The sequence below is a fragment of the Camelina sativa genome, chromosome 3 (assembly GCF_030686135.1).
Source record: "Camelina sativa cultivar CO46 ecotype springtype chromosome 3, ASM3068613v1".
Taxonomy (NCBI): domain Eukaryota; kingdom Viridiplantae; phylum Streptophyta; class Magnoliopsida; order Brassicales; family Brassicaceae; genus Camelina; species Camelina sativa.
Genome location: NC_141882.1, coordinates 2,794,123 through 2,810,612, shown reverse-complemented (window position 1 = coordinate 2,810,612; position 16,490 = coordinate 2,794,123). Strand labels below are relative to the sequence as shown.

At 35.4% G+C, this 16,490-nt stretch overlaps 3 protein-coding genes across 50 annotated transcripts; 2 read left to right on the top strand and 1 right to left on the bottom strand.

The window, feature by feature from the left end:
* Window positions 1-14: 14 nt before the first annotated feature.
* On the bottom strand, window positions 15-5,427 carry LOC109132188 (uncharacterized). 44 transcript variants are annotated; one of them, XM_087508105.1, is made up of 24 exons: window positions 4,956-5,379; window positions 4,809-4,855; window positions 4,617-4,696; window positions 4,475-4,537; window positions 4,336-4,387; window positions 4,154-4,221; window positions 3,934-4,060; window positions 3,635-3,785; window positions 3,469-3,525; window positions 3,299-3,363; window positions 3,120-3,187; window positions 2,889-3,007; window positions 2,696-2,777; window positions 2,364-2,616; window positions 2,225-2,281; window positions 2,081-2,149; window positions 1,870-1,940; window positions 1,660-1,775; window positions 1,500-1,558; window positions 1,270-1,351; window positions 955-1,153; window positions 796-845; window positions 642-671; window positions 15-314 (listed from the first exon to the last, which is right to left on the bottom strand). In XM_087508105.1, the coding sequence occupies exons 14-18, from the start codon at window positions 2,463-2,465 to the stop codon at window positions 1,754-1,756; spliced, it is 321 nt and encodes a 106-aa protein (XP_087364231.1). In that variant the 5' UTR covers window positions 2,466-2,616; window positions 2,696-2,777; window positions 2,889-3,007; window positions 3,120-3,187; window positions 3,299-3,363; window positions 3,469-3,525; window positions 3,635-3,785; window positions 3,934-4,060; window positions 4,154-4,221; window positions 4,336-4,387; window positions 4,475-4,537; window positions 4,617-4,696; window positions 4,809-4,855; window positions 4,956-5,379; the 3' UTR covers window positions 15-314; window positions 642-671; window positions 796-845; window positions 955-1,153; window positions 1,270-1,351; window positions 1,500-1,558; window positions 1,660-1,753. The 44 variants fall into 44 exon arrangements, 38 of the variants coding, with proteins under 38 accessions (XP_087364231.1, XP_087364229.1, XP_087364250.1 ...); XM_087508103.1 differs by having other exon boundaries at window positions 955-1,078; XM_087508124.1 differs by having other exon boundaries at window positions 955-1,078; window positions 1,282-1,351.
* A 1,540-nt stretch (window positions 5,428-6,967) lies between these two features.
* LOC104765596 (leucine-rich repeat receptor-like serine/threonine-protein kinase At2g14510) lies at window positions 6,968-11,018 on the top strand. 2 transcript variants are annotated; one of them, XM_010489350.2, is made up of 13 exons: window positions 6,978-7,183; window positions 7,273-7,813; window positions 7,910-8,388; window positions 8,488-8,632; window positions 8,720-8,791; window positions 8,874-8,945; window positions 9,010-9,087; window positions 9,180-9,334; window positions 9,418-9,614; window positions 9,704-9,830; window positions 9,936-10,001; window positions 10,149-10,338; window positions 10,444-11,018. In XM_010489350.2, the coding sequence occupies exons 1-13, from the start codon at window positions 7,099-7,101 to the stop codon at window positions 10,847-10,849; spliced, it is 2,613 nt and encodes an 870-aa protein (XP_010487652.1). In that variant the 5' UTR covers window positions 6,978-7,098; the 3' UTR covers window positions 10,850-11,018. The 2 variants fall into 2 exon arrangements, 1 of the variants encoding a protein (XP_010487652.1); XR_015594987.1 differs by lacking the exons at window positions 9,010-9,087; window positions 9,180-9,334 and having other exon boundaries at window positions 6,968-7,183.
* A 669-nt stretch (window positions 11,019-11,687) lies between these two features.
* On the top strand, window positions 11,688-15,452 carry LOC104778602 (telomere repeat-binding protein 5-like). 4 transcript variants are annotated; one of them, XM_087508087.1, is made up of 11 exons: window positions 11,716-12,042; window positions 12,459-12,602; window positions 12,704-12,791; window positions 12,855-13,439; window positions 13,544-13,708; window positions 13,796-13,861; window positions 13,945-14,024; window positions 14,109-14,350; window positions 14,455-14,721; window positions 14,828-14,891; window positions 14,984-15,452. In XM_087508087.1, exons 2-11 carry the CDS (start codon window positions 12,522-12,524, stop codon window positions 15,161-15,163), a joined length of 1,818 nt encoding a protein of 605 aa, XP_087364213.1. In that variant the 5' UTR covers window positions 11,716-12,042; window positions 12,459-12,521; the 3' UTR covers window positions 15,164-15,452. The 4 variants fall into 4 exon arrangements, with proteins under 4 accessions (XP_019095062.2, XP_087364213.1, XP_087364212.1 ...); XM_087508088.1 differs by having other exon boundaries at window positions 11,779-12,042; window positions 12,707-12,791; XM_019239517.2 differs by having other exon boundaries at window positions 11,688-12,042; window positions 12,704-13,439.
* The last annotated feature ends 1,038 nt before the right edge of the window (window positions 15,453-16,490 follow it).

Sequence of the window (16,490 nt, the reverse complement as noted above, 5' to 3'; positions counted from 1 at the left end):
TAAAATAATTAAAATTTTTAGAGAAAAAGAAGTGAATATGATCGAATCGAAGTAACGAACTGAAACAATAAAATATTAAATTATAAATGGGCCGATGAATATAAACAAAATGGGCCCAAGGTCCAAAGCACACTTAAATGTCAGCGGAAGTCCAAAGCAAACTGATTCAAGACTACAACGCGTGAATAAACTTCTCCACTCGCAAATACAGCGCGTGCTAATAACTCGTTCAAATACTCTCAGATTCCGTGGTGTATAGTCCGCCAAATCAGCTAATTTACCAAACTTGCAAAACTAGAGCGCTTGAGAAGTAACTAGTAAAATACAGAAAACAGATGAGTACTAATAAAATTTTTAATTTAAGTTATCAAGTTCTACTGCTGATGGAGATGGATCCTAATCGGAAAATTTCATCGTGCACCTATCAACAACAGTAAGGCACGCCCAGGGTTGGACTAATCGTCTGAGAGCAAAGTCGAAATAATTGTGATGGTCTTCTTGTGGTAAGACTTTTTTTTCAGGTGGAACTATAAAATCTTATATATTGAATTGAACCTACCATATATATAAGATGTAAGCTAGAAACCAAACCCTAGAAGAATAACATGAATGAGAGTGACAAGGATCAGTAAAGCCATCACCGATCATTAGTAGGATCCTCCAGCACAAATCTAAACCAACACAACAAAAAAACGACAAGTAATTAGTAACTAGAAGGAAGAAGAACCACCAAATCAAATACTTTACTTAGCAATTGGTGAATATGAAAATCCTGGTGACAGATAATGTTCTTACCAATCTTCTAAGCACTGAATCATCCAACTCCTGTGGCTTGTTAGTAGCACCTGCAAAACATTACATCCAAGTAAATAATTAGGGCAAGCAAAGACAGAATATTTATGCCAACAGAGTGAAGACTGGATTTGATGAAGACTTGATTAGAAGATATCATACCAATGCCAATCACCAAATCATCAGGATTAGAAGTCACACCATCAAACTGGATAAGGAATTCTGATTTCAACCTCCTGCTTGCTTCATTCTCACTGATTGACCTTGTTGACATTACACTATCTATCTGAGAACCAGAGTAAAACATATTCAGATCTCCAAGTGACAACATGTTTATCATGAATGATCATGATTCCAACACCTAAAATATCAACACCATTGATGCCAGAAACAAGCAAAACAAACAACCGTCAATGTGAATTCACTTGTGGTTCTTCATATTTATATGTTAAAAGGTCAGAAATCAAAATTTATTACCTGTACGCTTACCCATAGCGTCCAGTCTTTCAGATACTAGATTTTGCCATTTCAAAATCTTCATCTCAACTTCTCCTTTTCACTACCATATAAATAACCAAAACAATCAAACTCATTCCAACACCTACAAATACGATCACGATTGGTGCCAGAAACAAGCAAACAAAGAAGGCCGTGATAGCATTTAAACCATAGAAATCAGGCAAAAACAAAGATAAGGAGAAGGAAACCTGATAACATCTCCATCAAGTCCAGTTACAATAATTCAGCATAAGTTTGTTTCCACATACTTCAACAAAAAAAAAACACAAAATAAGAGACATGAGGAACATCACCAACAATAGCAAATCTCTGAAAGTCATTAGGGGGAAAAAGAAGATGTAACCTTACCTAAAGAAAAACATTAGCTGATCATAAAGAACACTAAAAATAAAACAAAGGGAAAGAAGCGACCGTCAAAGAGGTAACAGAAGGCGACGACATATCAAAGGTGTCCTTCAAAATAACTGAGACATAACAAAACAGAGGAACTTGTGGTTGTAATAGAGAAGATGATAATCGAAAGATGTAGCACAGAAGAAACTTGTTAAGATGACAGACCAGAAGAAAGATTTGGCATAAATCACTATATCTGTCCCGGTGCCTCCACGATCTGCGTCAAAGAGAGAGATCTGCATCAAAGAAAGAGATATTTTCAGTTTTAAGAGTACCAACAAAAACAAGTTAAAAAGGACAAATTTAAAGAACAAACTCGTCTAGGAAAGAATTTGTGGAACATCTCTCATCTGAATGTGTGTGAACAATGTTAAACCTGAAAGTTAAACTCCCACAAAGTTCTCTCTTTAAGCCTTCCACACAACAATTCAGGTGCCTCAACGATCTGCATGAAAGAGAGACTGAGATGTTAATTCACTTATATGGAGAAAAAAAAATCTGCTAAGAGGAAAAAAGCTACCTGAAGATGTAGCGCAGAGAAGAAAAAAAGATCCATCAAAGCATCCTCCTCCACAATCTAAAATAACAGAGCGAAGAGAGGTAAAAATCGCATGAAAATAATAAAAAAAGCCTTGAAGGATTCAGTTTAGAAATCTAACCCTAGAAGAATAACATGAATGAGAGTGACAAGGATCCGTCAAAGCCATCACCGAACAATCGTAGAATCCTCCTCCCAACACAACAAAAACGACAAGTAACATGTAATTAGAAAGAACACCATCAAACCAAACTGAAAATTCAGAAGCTAATAGAGATGCGTTTAGAGCAAGGAGGAACCCGTGACAATGCCTGAAGACGTAGCAGCATGTAGAAGAAGGTAATGATCAGATCAATAATTTGCTTCCAAAACACCTGCAAGAGGAAGAAAGAAATGTAAGGTACAAAACATATAAAAGAAGTAAAAGATGTGTTAAGAGATACAGAACAAAACCCCTGAAGAGTGAAGACGTTGCATAGAGAAGGAGCGTTTCCATCAAAGCCGTCATTGATTGATATAAAACATCATCCAAAACCTGGAAAAAAAAACAGAACAATAAGTTAGAAACCAAACCCTTAGAAAAGAAACAAGCAAGTGAAAAGCCATATAATTTGAAGATACCACACATCATTTTCTAACTTGTTACCTGGTCCGCAAGCTTATAGTTGTGAGTTACTATATACTCCATTCCAATTGGAACCCATGAGAACGCCTGAAGAAGAGTAGTCAAAGCCATCACTGATTAATAAAATCATCATCCAAAACCTGAAACAATAGAAAAACAACAAGTAAATAACATGTAGCTAGAACAAAAACACCACAGAAACAAAGAGAATATTCAGAAACAAATAATAGAGATGTGTTTAGAGCAAGGAACCCATGAGAACGCTGGAGGAGGATTAGTCAAAGCCATCAATATTGATAGAGAAAAGCATCATCCAAAACCTGAAACAACAAAAACGACAAATAAATAACATGTAACTAGAAGAAAAAAAACAACATAAAGAAAGTGAATATTCAGAAACAAATAATAGAGATGCGTTTAGAGAAAGGAACCTATACAAACGCCTGAGGACGATCAGTCAAAGCTATCACTTGTCGATAAAAGCATCATCCAAAACCTGAAATAACAGAGGGAAGAGGTAAAAGTCGCATGAACATAATAAACAGAGTGACTAAAAATGATATGATAAAAATGAAAATCCTGGTGACAAAAATGTTCTTACCAATCTCCTAAGCACTGCATCATCCAACTTCTGTGGCTTGTTACTTGTTAGTAGCTCCTGCAAAACATTACATCCAAGTTAATGATTAGGGCAAGCAAAAACAGAATATATATGCCAACAGAGTGAAGACTGGATTTAATAAAGACTAGATTAGGAGGAGTCATACCAATGCTAATCACCAAATTATCAGGATTAGAAGTCACGAACCATCAAACTGGATACTGAATTCTTCTAATTTCAACCTTCTGCTTGCTTCATTCTCATTGATCGACCTTGTCGACATTACATTATCTATCTGAGAATCAGAGTACGGTTCTCTACATAAACAAGGATCAAAAATAGGATATTAGTATACAATTAATGCCTTACAAATACAGAAACATATCACTTAAAAATCTACAAACATCACAGTCACCTTCCACATTTAGGATAACAAAAAAGAAGAGAAAGAAGCAAGACAGATACCTTATTCCCGGACACTCCAACAACTAAAATATGAACACCACTGATGCCAGAAACAAGCCAAACATAGCTACAACCATCCCGTGCAACTAATCCTTAGATCACAGATCATAACTCGCTTGCAAAATACCTACAAAACGAAGAAAGAAAACGTAAGGTACAAAACAAAACAAAAAGAAGTAAAAGACGAGTAAAGAGGAAGAAAAAAACTCCTGAAGATCACCTATATAGCACAGAGAAGAAGTGCGTCCATCAAAGCCATCAATGATCGATAAAAGCATCATCCAAAACCTGAAATAACATAACAAAGAAGTAAAAATCACATGAACATACTAAAAACTCTTAAACGATTCAGTTAGAAACTTAGAAACCAAATCTTAGACGAGCAATATGAATGAGAGAGACCAGGATCAGTCAAAGCCATCACCGATCAATCCTAAGATCCTCCTCCACAAATCTAAGCAACAAAACAAAAACGACAAGTAAAGTCAATTCAGAAGCTAATAGAGATGCGTTTAGAGTAAGGAGGAGCCCGTGAGAATGCCTGAAGACGTAGCAGCATGTAGAAGAAGGTAATGATCAGATCAATAATTTGCTTCCAAAACACCTGCAAGAGGAAGAAAGAAACGTAAGGTACAAAACATATAAAAGAAGTAAAAGATATGTTAAGAGGTACAGAACAAAACCCCTGAAGAGTGAAGACATTGCGTAGAGAAGAAACGTTTCCATCAAAGCCATCATTGATTGATCTAAACATCATCCAAACCTGGAAAAAAAAAAAAAAACAGAGCAACAAGTTAGAAACCAAACCCTAGAAAAAAACAAGCAAGTAACTGTAGTGTACACTCGATCATGTATCGGTGAATTGGGGTATTAACAATTAACAAAACCGGTTGGTCTCTTCCGCCGTCGAACTTGTAAGGATCTCCAGAACCAACATGAAACAATCGAGAACTAGATTCATTAGATACGAAGCGTAAAAAGCTACTGATTGATATGAGTTCCATATAGAGTCGGAGACTTACGAGAGAGAGAGAGATCAAATCGAACCGAAGAAGAAGAACGGCGGAGACGCCAAAGTAGGCGGTGGCTGAACAAAGAGAGACGCCATGTCCGTAGAGAGATTTTAGGGTTTTGAGAAAACGTGACTGAGTCAGGAAACGAGTTGCTTCCCTCCGATCAATCTTATCTTACAGATTAGGGTTTCACGCTGTAGAGTGATGAAGGGCAGAGAGAGAGAGAGAGAGAGTGGCTTACACTACATGGATCGTCGTCGGCTCCATAGTCTCGAGACCACCGACCATCTTCTCATCTCATCGTAAGACATTCCCAGAGTTTGTTCGCTCGAGAAGAAAAAACTTGTAATTAGAAAAATAAACTAAAAGAAGAAACTTGTAATTAGGAAAAAAATATTTTTGTTTCGTTGCTATGATTTCTCATGTGAAGAAGAAGAAAAGAGATGAGTCAAGCAAGACTATTTATAAAGATAATGTTGACACCGCAAAAAGGAAAACTTCTGATTTTTTACTTTTTCTTATTTTTATTTTGACTTGACATAATTTCCCTTTTTTTTTTTTTTTTGATAACGGTTCTATGTGTTTCTTTTTTTTTCAGTTTTCGTTAATATTTTTTTGACAAAAAATTTCCTTTTTCTTCTATAACATAAGTTTTATCAGTGATAGTCCTTCAGCTCGTTAATATAATTTTTGTTTTGTTTTTGAGAGATACAGTATACTCGACAGTAAGTATGACCACGGTTACGGTTAAAAATTTTGTTTAATCTTAACCATAACCATTTATTAAACGGTTAAACAGTTACAGTTAAATACGGTTCCGGTTGAAGCGGTTACGGTTATATACGGTTACGGTTATTTGATAATATGATACAGTTAATATTATTTGATTATATAATATAATTGATATTATTTATTTACAATTAATATGTTATTTTAGTGTACTCATATTTCTATATATCATATAATTCATATTAAATAATTAATTATTAGTATATTTTATTACATATTTAAAACGGTTACGGATAACAAATTACGGTTTAACTATGCGGTTAACCAACGGTTTTGATACGGTTACGGTTAATTAACGGTTATGGTTAATATAATTTAACCACATATTTACGGTTAACAATTACGGTTTTTAACCATTTTATACGGTTATAGTGTGGTTAGGGTTCGGATACAGTGCGGTTACGGTTTGATTTTGGTCATGTCTACTCCACAGGTTGTGTGTATTCAAAGTCTGTAATGCGAATATTTTACAGGTAAACCCTTAAATAATATGGATTTGTACAAAAAAGTTTTAAGGATATCGGCCGATGGCCCAAGGCCCAAGTATGTAGCCGGATCCAGATTGTAAAATAATACCCCACTCGCAGAAATAACGCGTGGTAATAACTCGCTAAAATTCTCTCAGTCTCCGTGGTCTATAGTCCGCCAAATCAGCTTATTTTCCAAAACTGAAAAACTAGAGCGCGTGATCAATTTTACCGTTACAAACAAATTACATCCTTAAGAGTGGAACTTAAATGGATAAAACAACAAGTTTTAAGGGTGTGAGTTTTAGAAAATGGATATTTTAGAAACTACTGGACCTTGACGATTTCCCATAAATCAAAATTAAATTATTTACAGATATTCCTGATTCTTAAATATTGCAAAATATTAGTATTTTAGTTTCTCCACAACAAATTATATGAAATTCATATTTATTAAAATATCAAACACTTGATTTAACCGGCCTAAGTGTGATAATTATATAATATATTCCGACATAGCATGGTTGCATATTTTTTATAACAGACGTTTGGCTTTTTGAATTTGAGAATGCCACATTGATCATTGATCTCAAACATTCATGTCAAGCTTCCTAGAAATTACTCGTTCCATCTTAGACTAATAGTCTTTTACGTCATTTATGTATTAGAAAAATACATTAGATCGTTTCCTATTTGCAGGTGACGTTTCCATAAGTTGACATTGCCAACTTTTTACTTGGCAGTGCTTAAAGAATGATCACTAGTAGAAATATTCATATATAGGATGTACACAAAATAAAAAGATACATATGACTCTATAATGTTTCGAGAGTACTACTTTTTCGTTGTTACGTTGTTAAGTTTTCGTTTGGTTGAAACTTAAGAAGTAGTCGAGAATGGAGATTTGCAACAAACGTCTGTTACTTGATTATGCCACTTTCTCCATTATTATACATCTTGTTAAGTCTCAAAATCAACAAGGTATTCTTTATTTGTCTTTCACTTTTTCTTGAATTTTTCTAATATATGAAAAAAGTTTTTTCCGATATTTACCTATCCGGCTTTACCAGGATTCATCAGTTTGGATTGTGGATTACCTTCTAACGAATCACCTTATAACGAAAAATTCACCAATTTAACATACATATCTGATGCCAATTTCATCCGCGGAGGAAAAACCGGTCATATCCAAAATAACTCAGACATAGAATTTATCTCGAAGCCAAACAGGGTTTTAAGATACTTCCCGGATGGAATAAGAAATTGCTATAGTCTGAGTACCAAGCAAGACACGAACTATCTAATCAGGACCGTGTTTGTATATGGCAACTACGACGGTCTTAATAATCCTCCAAGATTCGACCTATATCTTGGTCCCAATATTTGGACATCTTTAGATCTTGGAAAATCGGGTTTAGGTGCGACTGAGGAGATCATTCACATTACAAGGTCTAACAGTTTAGATTTATGTGTTGTTAAGACAGGGACAAGCACACCACTGATATCGTCCATAGAGTTAAGACCCTTGCCGTATGATACTTATAGTGCTCAAACAGGTTCCTTGAAGACTATAGCTCACCTCTATTTCACCACTTCAGAAAAAATTATAAGGTATGTGATATTTTATAATATAGGCTGCTTTACTTCCATATACTTGTATTTTTTTTTAGGTTTCTTGATATAAAAGTTAATTAGTGATACTGGCAGTTATCCGAAAGATGTGTATGATCGTATTTGGCTTCCATATTTACAACCGGAGTGGACTCAAATAAACACAACCCTCAACGTTACGGATTCTTCCCATGGCTATGCACCCCCACGTGATGTTATTTCGACCGCCGCCATACCGACTAATGCCAGTGAGCCATTGACCATTATCTGGGATTTGGAAACCTCTGATGACGAAATGTACGGTTACCTTTACTTCGCCGAAATTCAACAAGTGCAGGCCAATGAAACTAGGGAATTCAAAATTGTAGCAAATGGAAAAGTTGATTTTGATTCTTATAGTCCTATGAAGTTTGAAGCACAGACTTTATTCAACACTGTTCCGCTGAAATGCGAGGGAGGGGTATGTCGTGTGCAGCTATCAAAAACGCCCAAATCTACTCTACCACCCCTAATAAATGCTTTAGAGATTTTTAGCATCATACATTTTCCACAATCAGAGACGAGTACAGATGATGGTATGTAACCATGTATTTTAATTTTGTGAATATAAGTAGACGGATTTTATATGTCTTTTCACATTTTTAATTCATGGTCTTTTTTTGTACTATGGTTAGTCATTGCCATAAAGAACATCCAAACTACTTATAAATTGAGTAGAATCAGCTGGCAGGGAGATCCATGTGTTCCTAAGAAATTCTCGTGGGTTGGTTTAAGCTGCAACGTTATTGATATCTCCACACCACCAAGAATCATAGCATTGTAAGAACATTAATTTAAAACAAAACTGTTGTTATCAATTTAAATGTATCTTTTTATGTGATTATGTCTCCGGTCATATGCATACAGAGATCTGTCTTCAAGTGGATTAACTGGAGTTATACCGGCTAGCATACAGAATCTAAGTCAGCTTCGAGAATTGTACGTCTCTGCATGATTGAATAAAATAAAATAAAAATTGTTGGATTGGTTTAACGTTTATCTCTTGAAAATATAATTTTAGGGATTTATCGAATAACAACTTGACTGGAGAAGTGCCGGAATTTCTAGCCAAGATGAAATCGTTGTTGGTCATGTAAGTTATCTAAATCTCATTGTGTTGTCTATATTAGTTTCTAATGATCTCTCCACGTCCACAGAAACTTAAGAGGAAACAATCTTAGTGGCTCTGTTCCTCAAGCCCTTCTCGATAGAGAAAAGGATGGATTAAAGCTATCGTAAGACTCTGTTTTGCGATGATCTCATAGGATTTATTATTCACTCTCGTTTTATGGTTTATTTATTGATCAATAACGTATTCATTCTCTAGTGTTGATGCAAATGTAAATCAACGTGGGTCAAGCGAACCAAGATCTAGATCCCCTGTCGTGCCGATTGTTGTGTCTCTTTTGTTTGTGGCTGTTATCATATTTGTGGTTGTTCTCATATTTATTTACAGAAAAAGAAAGCCATCAACTTGCAAAGGTGGAAAGAAAAAACATTTATATAGATTAATCCATATCAAAAGTATTAACTCTCATGAATCCATGTCAAATTATTTTCTGCAGTTAGGCGCCCATCACTCGAAATGAAAAATAGAAGATATACATATTCAGAGGTCAAGGAAATGACTAATAACTTTCAAGTTGTTCTCGGTAAAGGAGGCTTTGGTGTTGTTTGTCATGGTTTTCTAAACAATGAACAAGTAGCCGTTAAAGTTCTCTCTCAGTCATCAACTCAAGGCTACAAGGAATTCAAAACAGAGGTACTTAGTTACATTACTAATATCCAAGAGATTTTAAGACAATCATGAGGTCACGAAATATACCCTTTCATATCGTTAAATAATGTTAGGTCGAACTACTGCTAAGAGTTCACCACGTGAATTTAGTAAGCCTCATCGGATATTCTGATGAAGGAAATGGCTTGGCTCTCATCTACGAGTTCATGGAAAATGGGAACTTAAAGGAACATCTCTCAGGTAGACTATTAGAGTATGATAACCAGTTTTTGAGTTACCTTTTCCAAGAACCAAAGGTTTTCTAAACCTTCTAATTATTTTTAACCATATGATGATTTTTGGCAGGAAAACGTGTGGGTTCTATTTTGAACTGGTCGAGTAGACTCAAGATAGCTATCGAGTCTGCGCTAGGTTTGTAGAAATGTTTTAGTTCCTATTGTTATATTTCCTTCTTTTTTTTTTTAAGACAATATATATACGTACATACTATATTCTTATTTCTTTTGAAATTCATTTATATGATAGTTAATTAACATATGAAGGTTTTCTATGTACTAGGAATTGAGTATTTGCATATTGGATGTAAGCCACCAATGGTTCATAGAGATGTGAAAAGTACCAATATATTGTTAGGTCAACAGTTTGAAGCGAAACTCGCCGACTTCGGACTTTCCAGATCTTTTCTAGTGGGGAGTAACACTCACGTATCAACAAATGTAGCTGGAACTCTTGGATATCTTGATCCTGAGTAAGTTATAGTTCACATCACATTTTAGTCTTATAAATGTCTGCTTTTTTTATGTGCTTAGTGAAAACAAAATACAAACATCTTAGTTAAGTACTTTTCTTGCAGATATTATCAAAAGAATTGGTTAACAGAGAAGAGTGATGTTTATAGCTTTGGGATTGTGTTACTGGAAATTATCACAGGCCAACAGGTGATTGAACAATCCCGTGAAAAGTCTTACATAGTAGAATGGGCCAAGTCTATGCTTGCAACTGGTGATATTCAAAGTATTATGGATCCGAATCTCCATGGAGATTATGACACAGGTTCATCTTGGAAAGCTCTTGAATTAGCAATGGCATGCATTAACCCTTCTTCCACACAAAGACCAAACATGACTCGGGTTGCTCATGAGTTAAATGAGTGTTTGGAAATATATAACCTAAGTAAGAGAAGGAGCCAAGATGAAAATTCAACTAAGTCAACGGGGCATAGCATAACTTTCATCAGTGATACTCCTTCAGCCCGTTAATCTTTTCATCTACTATATATTTCTATTTGAAAATATACTCTCCGATCCACAGGTTGTATTAAAGTCTGGAATGTTGAAAAACTTCGTCTCACGCTACGGAATCTTTTCATCTATATATTCCTATTTGAATTAGTTTCATAAATTTATAATAATTGTTTTGTGGATGCTCTGTCCGTCGACCATGTAAATGTTGTACGAAAATATCTATTGGACCGAAGAGTATCTTTTGTATATCGCTTGAGTATATATATATTTGCGTAAATATGGTTATAAGAAAGACTAATAAGACGACCAGGCAACATTTTGTACCGTTCCGACAATAGTTATGGATAAGTTGGACCATATACCAAAAATGTAGCCTCGGTGTGCCAGAATTCTCATTAATAGTTTTGATTTAATTATTTTAAAGTAAATTTAATCCTCAATTCCGATATTGGTGCGGATGAATATGAGTAAAATTAAGAAAAATGTACTCTTTACGTAAATAGATTTTCTCCTCTGATATATAAAATTTTATTGAGCATGAACATTTGTTTAACCTAACACTTGAATATTCTATTCAGTTTTTTTTTTTACTCTATGAAAATAAAATTATCAAAATGATATTTTCTTATAAAAATATACAATAAACTGAAAAAGACAATAAAAAAAAAGGGGAAAAAGAGAATGGCATGGCTTGGACTTGAAAAAAAAAAGGAAAAAAAAAAGGTTACATGGCATATGTGACTCAACGTTTTTGTAGAAGTCTGTGTGTGGTAAAAAAAAAAGCGCACGATCCGACAGAGAGAGCACGTGTCCGAACGAAGAGGAGGTAGCGTGAGACAGTGATGGGTGACCCAAGAAGGGGAGAAGAAGAACAGGTCTTCAGGGGGTGGGGGGGTTTTACTGGTTATAGCCGGTTATTCGCTCTTCTTCTTTCTTTCTCTCACACGTCCGTCCGGTGTTACTCGTATAAGACCAACGGGGTTTAAGCCCTTCTCCTTCTCCTTCCCGTAGTTTCTTTGTCGGGTTTTTCCATTTTCCACCCACAAAAAAATTTAAAATAAAAACAGAAACTTTTTTTTTCTCTTTCGTTTTCCAGTAAAAAAAGAAAAAAAATGTGTTGATGAGAAAATAAAAAACATTTTGGTTTCAGTCTGTTGATTCTTATCTTGTTTCTCTTATCGTGTCGTGCATTTGCCTGCAGGAAAAAGGTGAGAAATTTTTGAATGTTTTCTTGGATCTGCTATTAAAATTGCGGTGATTCGAATAAAAGAAAGGGTTTTTATTTAACAATGTTGTAATGTGGTTTCCTAAGAACGAGAGACTGCGTTTGGTTTCCATGAAAACCTAGTTTCAGGGTTAGAAGAGTTTCACTTGGTTATTAGGTATTCATTCATGTGTGAGATTTTGCTCTGTTTTTTTTTTTTTGTTTCTTTCTTTACGTTATCATTAATCAAGTGAGGCTTTAAAAAGATCTTGGCAAGTAGAAAATTCTTGGGTTCTAGTGAGAGGTTTAACAAAAGGAAAAGATATCTCCGAATATGGATATATACACAAGATATATGGATCTGTTGGAAAAATTCTAATACATTGTTGGAACTCGTTAACATGATTTGTTTTACTTCAGGGATCTTGTAACATCCGTGAGGATGCCTTCATTTTGCTGAAAGTCTGAAATGTTCTTCGAATCATGGTGTTGCAAAAGAGGCTTGATTATGGATTCAACGGCTATGAGGTGCCTCACACACCTCGAGCTGCCAGATCACCAAGAGTAACTAAATAGATTTCTTTTAACTTGTTTGTTTTTTTGTTTCTAATTTCATGTTCCAACCTATGATATGTATGTTTTTGTGTCTTGTCTGTTTTTGCTAGAAGAGTGCTTTCAAGAAGAAAAGCGAAAACCATCAAATATCTTCGTTCGATTTGTTGGCTGCAGTAGCTGGCAAACTGCTTCTTGAAGGTGGGAATTCTTCTTCCTCAAGTAACAACGCATCATCCGGTAATAATGATGTTCACTGTGCAGTTAAGACGGAACCGCTTAACGGCCGCGACACAACAGTGGAAGAAGAGACTACTAATAATATTGCTGAAAGAAGTTTCTTTGTCTCTGAGATCCTTCCAAAATCTCATGAAATTCAAAGTTTTAATAGATCTCCAGGTCCCCTTACAGAGTTCCACTTTGGATCTTCTTCTGGTGTAACTTCTGATTCTTCAGAGAAGTTTGAAACTCAAGAATTGGCCTATGAGGACACCAAGATCGACAACAATAGTGATCATTGCTATAGGTCAGAGTGTAATGATAAGAAATCAATGCTTGGTGGGCTAAACTTTGAAGCAAAGTTATCGAGAAACGTTGTAGCCAAGGATGAGGATCATATAGGTAGTGGATTAAGGAAACCAATTCCCCAAAATCCTTCAGTATGCTCTGATGATATAGATTTACTTGGTAAGGAAAATGATGATGATGGCGAAAACTTGTCAGCTCGTTACAGAACAAAATCATTTAGGTCAACTCTGCGTATCGGAGATAGAAGAATAAGAAAAGTTTTTGCTTCAAAGTATTGTAAAGACTCTCCAAAGCCGAGAGATACTACGGTAACTAATTCAGGTGAACATAGATATATGGACCATTTGTGGCCTAGCTAGTAGTTATATGTTCTTTTAAAGATGTTATGGTTTTAGTACTTATGGGTTATCCATGAAAATGTTTAGACTTGGACATGAAGCATGGTTACTACAGCAAGAAACATTGTCTCAAAAGCCAAAGATTAGAGAGAAACTATCCTATTAAAAAAAGAAGATACTTTGACGGTTATACAGCATCACAATCCGAAGAAACTGCTAAAACTGAAGGCCTTTCTGGTTCACCTCGAAAGGGTATTACCAAAAAGCTAGTCATTTAAACGTCAAAAGCACGTTATGATGATACAATGATCAACTCTGAGCTTAATTTGTTTTCTGCAGTTTCAGGTTTTCTTTCATCCATAGCTTGTCAGAAGCAGCCAGCGTTGCAGTCAAGAGATTCTCACGGTAAATGTTTCTATGAAGCTTTTCCTGTTTCTATCACATGAGTTTTGTATTAACTCTGTTCATATTTTCTTTGCTGTGCTTAGTGAAACTTGGAATCAAGTCATTTAGAGTTCCTGAACTTTTCATTGAAATCCCAGAGACTGCAACTGTTGGTTCACTAAAGGTTTGGATCTTTGACTTAGAATTTTCTGAAAAGGCTCATTCATGTTTATGGATAATGATGAAAAAATTACTTCCTCTTCTCTAGAGGACAGTCTTGGAAGCTTTGACCTCGATACTTGGAGGTGAATTACGCATAGGTGTTCTTGTTCATGGGAAAAAAGTTAGAGACGACAGCAAAATGCTGCTTCAGAGTGGAATCTCTCTAGACACTCTTTCGGATACTCTAGGGTTTTGTCTTGAGCCCAATCCTCCACAATCCACTAAACCGCTACCTCCTGAAGATTCTGACTATGTTCGTCCCTGTAATGTACCTCACACTTTAACAAGGTCAGTATCACTCCCTCCAGAGATCAATGTTTACTTCTATTTTGTCTTTGGTGTAGAAAATAATTATGTTGCTAATGTTTTATGGAACATGTTTGTCATTCTAGGTGTCTCCCATCACCGGGGAAGCATGCTAAACCGAGTAATTCTGTAGAAAGTGACCTTGACTCGAAACCCTCAGCACCAAATAGGGCTAAAACCATATACTCCAGAGCCTTGATTCCAGTCCGTCCTCTGCATGTTCAGGCTTTGACCGTAGTCCCACCTCGGAAAACCAAGCGATCTGAGGTGGCGCAGCGCAGAATCCGTCGACCTTTCTCTGTTGCAGAAGTAGAGGCCCTAGTTCAAGCTGTGGAGAGACTTGGGACTGGAAGGTAACTAAAACTTTTTTATGTTCACCAAAGTAGAAGACTTAATTTCCATCAGTGATTGGTCCACGATAATTCTAAAATTGCTGGGCTTAATTACATCTATATGCAGGTGGCGTGATGTAAAGTTGCGAGCTTTTGATAATGCTAAGCACCGGACTTACGTTGACTTGAAGGTAAAGAAAAACCTCTCCTTTTACAACTCAGTAATGAGGTCTAGCTAAGTTGGTTGTGCAAGAAGTAATTTGAGGTTTGATGTGAATAATAGGACAAATGGAAGACGCTGGTGCACACAGCAAGAATATCGCCGCAACAAAGGAGAGGTGAGCCAGTTCCACAGGAGCTCTTAGACAGGGTACTAACGGCTCATGCCTACTGGTCCCAGCAACAGGGGAAACACCTATTGCTAGAGGGACCCCAGAAACTCGAGACCAGTCTTGGTCTATAGACCCGGGGACAAATTTTATCTTTGCAACGTGAAAATGAACGTTATAGCAGGATGAACCTGGAATTTTTTTCTTTCATATATATATACTTTTTTGTTTGTTTGTTTGTTTGTTATGTCATGTATTTCAGGAGATTCAATGTTAAAAAAAAAAAAAAAAAAAAAAAAAAAAAAAAAAAAAAAAGAGGAATGGATTGTGATGAAGAAGAAGAAAATATATAGAGATGAAGATATGTGAAGTCTGATGTAATTTTCACAGAGCGTTGTTATAATAAGAGGGTTTCTTTCTTTTGTTGCCTTTGCAAAATTGAGATATTTGTGGTGTATTGTGTTTGAAGAATCCACCCAAAGAGTGTCTCGCAAGTATTCGTATTTATGAGTTTGTCAGCAAATCGCTCGTATCTATATCACCAAAAATTATCTAAATTTGAAACTTGTTGATTAATAAAAAAAAATATAAGAAAAAGTTGTTATAATATGTATGATGTAGAAATCACCAAGAACTTAGCTCTGTGATACGCACATGGGGCCTTGAGACAAGATTCCGTGACAAAAATAGGTCGAGTTGATAAGAGAAAATGGAACAAAACATACGTACCAATAATTATCCACTTTGCCCTTTTGTGGTAGTAGCTATATGGGACTTTTCTCAATGCCTAAACACACTTTTTTGAAAACTTACAGAGAAAGAGAGTATATGGTGGAAGATTCTTTAGGATCTTATCGGTGAATGGAGAGAAATAATTGGAGATGTCACTTTCCTTATTTCATATCCTTATCAAAAGTCGACACCTATATGTGAGTCTTATGTTTTTTGCTAGCATCGTTGTTATGCGGGTAGAAAAAAGTGTTTTATTTTTTTTTTGTTTGGTTGTGTTCATGCATGTGGCTAGGATTAGGCCAATGTTTTATAATTGGCATGCGAAAGTAAAGAGAGCAATTAATGAAAAACTAAAAATCATGATATTAAGGAGCGATGATGGGAGTTCAAAAGTTGAAATCTCTAGATTTTTTTAGAAAGTATATACAATTGCTACAAATAAAGGATTTTTTTGAACTTTGATCAAATTTAAAAGACGTGAGGAATTAGGAAAATCTAATTATATTCAAGTGGAAACAAGTTTAGAATATCAACTATTTTATCTTTTTTTTTGGTCTTATCTTTAAATGATGTTTTAAAAATTGGCATTTCCAACTTCATACAGTAGCTAGTAGTATTGTCACAGAATCTTTGTTGTCGAAGTTGTTCAATTATGATTAGCCATTATTATAATAAATAGAAAGATTTATGTCTTTCAGTAAGTTGCAAGATTTGTGAAACCATCAATAA